The sequence below is a fragment of the Mesitornis unicolor genome, unplaced genomic scaffold (genome assembly GCF_000695765.1).
Source record: "Mesitornis unicolor isolate BGI_N332 unplaced genomic scaffold, ASM69576v1 scaffold46298, whole genome shotgun sequence".
Lineage (NCBI taxonomy): Eukaryota > Metazoa > Chordata > Aves > Mesitornithiformes > Mesitornithidae > Mesitornis > Mesitornis unicolor.
Genome location: NW_010202051.1, coordinates 34,564 through 40,023, shown reverse-complemented (window position 1 = coordinate 40,023; position 5,460 = coordinate 34,564). Strand labels below are relative to the sequence as shown.

The following is a 5,460-nucleotide window of genomic DNA, read 5'->3' as shown; positions in this document are numbered from 1 at the left end:
AAGAGTGAGACAACTTGCTCTTCTCTCAGCCTCCGTCTGCAGAGAGATGTGTGTCTTCTCTCAAGATTTCCAAGCCTCAACACAGCACCAGTATATGCAACCAAGCTGCAGGCTTTTCACACCTCTCTCCCCTTCTTCAAGAAGAAAACCCCCAAAGAATCTGAGACCAAAGAACCAGGTGTCTTGGAACGAAGTATGAAAGCACTGAAGGATTCTCCAAAGCCAGCTCTTTACTTAAGCCTTGCAGGGCTGATTCCATTTGTTTCCGTGCCACTGTCAATGGCAATCCAAGGGACCTACTCCCCAGAGCTCGCCTTTGCTCAGATTACATACGGTGCAGTAACAGTCTCTTTCCTAGGAGGAATGAGGTGGGGGTTTGCTCTCCCAGAAAACAGCCCTGCCAAGCCAGACTGGCTGAACCTGGCCAACAGTACAGTTCTTCCTATACTTGCCTGGCAAGCCTTCGTTTATGAAGATATCACTCATGGTGCAATAATGCTAGTGATAGCCTTAGGGATAGCACTACATTATGATGTATCCCTTCTTCCTACTTACCCTAGGTGGTTTAAAGTACTCCGGGTACTGGGAACAGTGGTGATGGTATTTTCACTATTAGCTACTGCAGCATTGAAGACTATTTCAGAGGAGCAGCTAAGTAAGAGCACAAATAAATGGCAGAACACAAAATAATATACCAAAAAGTTATTTATCTGCCAGTAAGATATTTGTATTGAGTTCCAATGGAAATACTTAGTTGTGCTTGTAAGATGGCAGCGCTCAAGATGTTTAACCATGAAGCAAACCACTTAGGTAGTTCAGGAGGGAATGACTTTCAGTGACTTTCAGCGACTTTCAAGGCAGGCACAGGTCTGTCATCTGTAGAACAAAGCATCACTTGAATGAGGTATTATTGTTGTATGAATTTAAAATGAGGATTCAAATGAAATGAGTGAATTGCTCCATGCTGAATTATTAAAGTGTCTGATTTAAGTACAATGTGTGATAATGTTCCATGCTGGGGAGAACGACTCAACAGTAACAAGGTGAAAGCAGCTCTAGTTTAAAGAGGCAGCAGAGAATTATTCAAAAGTACATACATGTTCAATTCCTGTGCTGGGGGGACAAAACTCTTCTGTGTCTTATTTCAGCTGAGGTGGTGAAAATGCTATGTGCTGAAGTGCTGGTCAGGTAAGAAAGGCTATGCACAGTTGGATTGCAGTGTAAGCCAAGGTCAGCAGTCACCTAAAATAGGTCATCCAGCTGCTGTGATGGGGTAGGGAAAAGCTGAAGGGGAAGCTTTGTATCCTTGACAAGGTACCACAAGGGAGTGAATGTTACCTCCTACACAGGCTTACATAAATTAACAAAAGGTACCTGGGCCATCAAGGAAGCTGCATGCAACACAGTCATGAAGATCTGTCATGCTCCTAAATTAAAGTACTATCAACTGATGATGTGACACAACGACTCAATCACTGCTGCTGAGGGATCACGTAATGGGATTGAAAGTGGTTTGCATCTTCTCCTACCTCAAGACTTGATTTGAGCACCTGCGCTAGGCACAAATGGATGTGTAGTCTGCAAACCCTCCATGATGGATCAATTATGAAAATAGTGCAGGAGTGCACAAATAGTGCTCTTTGTACTTAAGTACATTCCACAGTCAGTTTTGAAAATGCATTTTATTATGAAAAGCTGTTTAAAACAAGCTTAAACTTGGGGAAAAAAAACCCCCAATAGACATTCGTTCACACACATAAGAAATCCCTTTGAAGTAAAAGCACACACAAGATTATAGAACGATCAGAGAAACAAATGCTCCATCATCTAGCATGTTTTAGCCTGGCCTTGGAGGCTTTTGTTCATGTACTAATTTGTTAATTTTACACAGGGGATATTGACCTAGACAGCATGAATGGTCCTTTGTCTATGCAGTGCAGGCTGCCTGTTTTGTGACATTCCAGTTGTGGTTTTGTGTTCTAGAATAACACTGTCTATCAAAGTTCAAGCAGCCTTCTTTCAGACTCCATCCAAATCATCCACAGCTGTGCAGAAAATGCAGTCATATTGTGCAAACAGCAACTTCAAGTATGTTAATTAAATGAATCTAGAAATAACTCCAAACTCCTAGTAGCATTGATCTACTAAGCGTACCCAAACTAAATCCAAACTCCTTAAGTCAGAACACACTAATAGCAGCACTTCGATGCTGAATGCAGCTAATTAGATCACAAAACACTCCGTCTGCTCAGATTTGGAAAAGGTAGGATGCAAGTTGTAGCAAGGACAAACGTGTACCTTGTAGAACAGCATGTATTCCAATGCCAAGTCTCAGCACATGTCACACAGGGTAAAAAGCACATTAAACTAAGGGGAAAAAAAAGGGGCAGAAGGCTTTCCCGATGTATTTATACTAAAAGAAATACTAAACAGAACAGCTAATCTAATGAATAGCATTTCCACTTAAAAGTTCAGCAGAGCTTACACAAATAAGAGCTCTACTGTCATCACTGATACCACTGAGAAGAAAAGCCTATGCTGAAGTGGAATGGCATTATTAGAACTGAGAACAGCCTTCAAGAACAGGAAATTCTCAGCCACTCACCATCCAAGTTAGTGGAGTGGACAGAAAGTAAATATCCAATTCATATTTAATGCCCATCGTGTCCAGCAGCAGTGAAGAGGCTCAAATGCACCGAGGTCATAAGTAGAGGTACCAAGTCTTCCCCATCTGTCATCTTCTCCTTCTTGTCTTCCACCAGAAAAGGACAACTGATGCTGACCAAGTAGCCTATCTGCTCTGATCTACAGATAACTTCTAGCTGTCTATAGTAGCCTCCTTCCAGATTGTAAAGCCAGCTAAAGACACTAGCTTTGGTGCGAGTTAACAAGATTTATGTCTCTGAGGTGATGGAATGATTTATTCAGGTTTTTACAGGGCAAATTCGCTGTTTATTTCAGAGACCTTACCTCAGTCATAAGAGGCATTCCTACTCTTAACAGAATACTTCCAGAGACAGACTATGGATAAGTCAATTTACTTTGAAGGGCAAGAGTTTTACTATTTTCTTTTGCTCAAGAAAAGCCCTCTGACCTAATTCTCCACTGTCTCTACTGAAGCTCCTAAGTTAGAAGAGGTTTCTGGCCAACGAAATCGGAAATCCAAGGAGACAGATTTACTCATTCCTTGAAGGAGTTTTCTTCTTTGTGTTTTACAGCACAGCTACACCTCCTTCGCAGCGGCTGGTGATCATGTTGGCAATTTCAGTCCAACTGTCCATATGGGGGTTATAAACTTCAACAGAGTCAGAGGTTACTGGAGCAGCAAAATCATGACTGGGAGCTCGGCCTCCCGAGGCATAAAGAAATCCATTCACAGCCACAACACAGACACCAGCTCTTGGTATCTTCATTGGTGCAACTTCAACCCACCTTTCCTAATGAGAAGGTGAAAGAGTTAACAAGTAGTTTTAGGGCAGGCTCCAATTCTGCTTAAAGACTGAAACATATAAAAGAATACTACACATACACTTCACAGGCTCAAACATGGTATGCGTACAGTATCAAGAGGATTATCACAACTGGAATGGTAACACTTTCACAAGTGATCCAAATCACACTTGTCGCTAAGAGCCAACCACATACTGTCTATACACAACACCCCTCCCTTTCTTCAGTCTCTGCAAGATGCCATCTGCCTCCAAAACAGAGGATGGTACACAGTTTGAGGTGGGAAATAAGGAAAACTAGATTCAATTCCAAAAGCAAAACAGAATGGCATGCTAATTATGTTCAGCTTTTAACAGTAGCTACTGTTCCAAAGAGCATCATAGCAACATGAGCAATAGCAGTCAGGAATAAATTTCTTATTCAAAAGTTGAAGCATTCAAAGTGGTTTTTCTAATCATGCTGAAACACCACTACATTTTGATGCAGAAGAAAGATCCTCAACTTCTGCAAAGGGTAACTCTTACTTTTTCAGGGAGTTTTTTCTCTCTAGTCAGATTATTGACCAATCCAGTCATATTATAAAGTCACAGAATGTATTGGGTTGGAAGGGACTTTTAAAGATCATCTAACCCAACCCCCATTATGATCTAGTCGGATTATTGCAGAGAATCTATTGGGGAGAATCTATCCCCCCATCCTAGCCCTAACAAGTATTTACCAAACAGTATATCTACGCATCATGAGTATTGGTTAGCTTTCGGTTTCCCAGAAGCATGTGTGCAATCTTTGTAAACACTTCATTAAGTCAGATAGCAGGTTTCTACAGTCTTGTTAGGGATTATTAGCCAGTAGCGAAAAGGAAATGGAATTCCCAACATTTTTCTTTTTAAAAGAAAGGAAGCGGGCTACCTCTATAGCATCTTACACAAAGTTGATGCAATCTACATTTAGGAAAGGAAGGGACTCTACCATACCTCTTCAAAGGAGTATCTTTCTACAGTAGCAAGTGCATCCTGAGATTCATTCCAGCCTCCCACAGCATAGATACAATCGTTGAGAGTAGCCACACCAAGATACGCTCTTCGGGTGCCCATTGGAGCGAGCTCAGACCAACGTTTAGATATTGGGTTGTAGACTTCAACAGAACGTAGCTCTACTCCTTCATTGCTGATACCACCAACAACATAAATCAAGCCTGTAGAAAGAGAGTTTCTTCTCTGTTAGGTTTCGTAATACAGAGGTTTGAAAGATATAAAATGTTTGCCACAGTGCAAGTTTCAGCCTGACATTATCTGGCAGTTTTAAGCCATCTTTAAAATCCTCCATTTGTCCAGTAGTAGCACACATAAAAAACTTCCAATTGAGCAACTTGAGGCTCAAGCACTAGAAGATTGGATGAAAGCAATAATTAATCCAGTGCAGGGGAGAGAATTCAGAAGGCTGCAATTGCTGACCAGGCTTGGTCAGCTTGTACTTAATAAGTACACTTCTAGATCAAGTCTTTAGACATGTCCATCTTAAAATAACCTGTGGCAACTCTTCAAATTGTCAAACACACACACACACACACACAAACCCGAATACAGAAGGTAAATAAAAGCCGTATCAGCGATCAGCTGTTAAAGACTGGCTGGATAACCCTACTGGCAGCCACATAAAAACTCTTTTCATGAGATAAAAGGCAGAAGACAGAGAGGACTTTGAGTTCTGCAGAATTACAAACAGGGTACTAGAAGAACAAATAAGTGAGGCACAAGCAACTGACGACACAGTACAAGACAAAGGTAAAAATTCATGACTGAAACATAAAGCTTCAAAATTGAATGGTTCTTGGAACTGGTTATGGATATAACTTAATAATCCTCACCTTGCATTTCACAACACCCAAAGTAGTAACGGGGCACAGCCATGCTTCCCATAACTTCCCAACTATTTTCTTCAGGATCAAATCTTTCAATTGTGTTGCCAATCTCTGCTCCAACCCAGCCTCCTGCAAAGAACAGCAAACAC

At 41.3% G+C, this 5,460-nt stretch overlaps 2 protein-coding genes across 2 annotated transcripts in view; one reads left to right on the top strand and one right to left on the bottom strand.

The window, feature by feature from the left end:
• The window catches only part of TMEM69 (transmembrane protein 69), a gene marked incomplete at its 5' end in the record, with an annotated part of 1,347 nt that extends 657 nt beyond the window's left edge, over window positions 1–690 (top strand). The window contains one exon of the mRNA XM_010190286.1: window positions 4–690. Coding sequence (XP_010188588.1) covers window positions 4–690 — 687 coding nt within the window. The remainder of the gene's footprint in view (window positions 1–3) is intronic.
• A 2,349-nt stretch (window positions 691–3,039) lies between these two features.
• Window positions 3,040–5,460, bottom strand: part of IPP (intracisternal A particle-promoted polypeptide) — a 5,855-nt gene continuing 3,434 nt past the window's right edge. The window contains exons 6-8 of the mRNA XM_010190285.1: window positions 5,318–5,440; window positions 4,425–4,645; window positions 3,040–3,437 (exon numbers count right to left, since the gene is read on the bottom strand). Of these exons, the coding sequence (XP_010188587.1) occupies window positions 3,213–3,437; window positions 4,425–4,645; window positions 5,318–5,440 (569 nt within the window). The 3' untranslated portion in view covers window positions 3,040–3,212. The remainder of the gene's footprint in view (window positions 3,438–4,424; window positions 4,646–5,317; window positions 5,441–5,460) is intronic.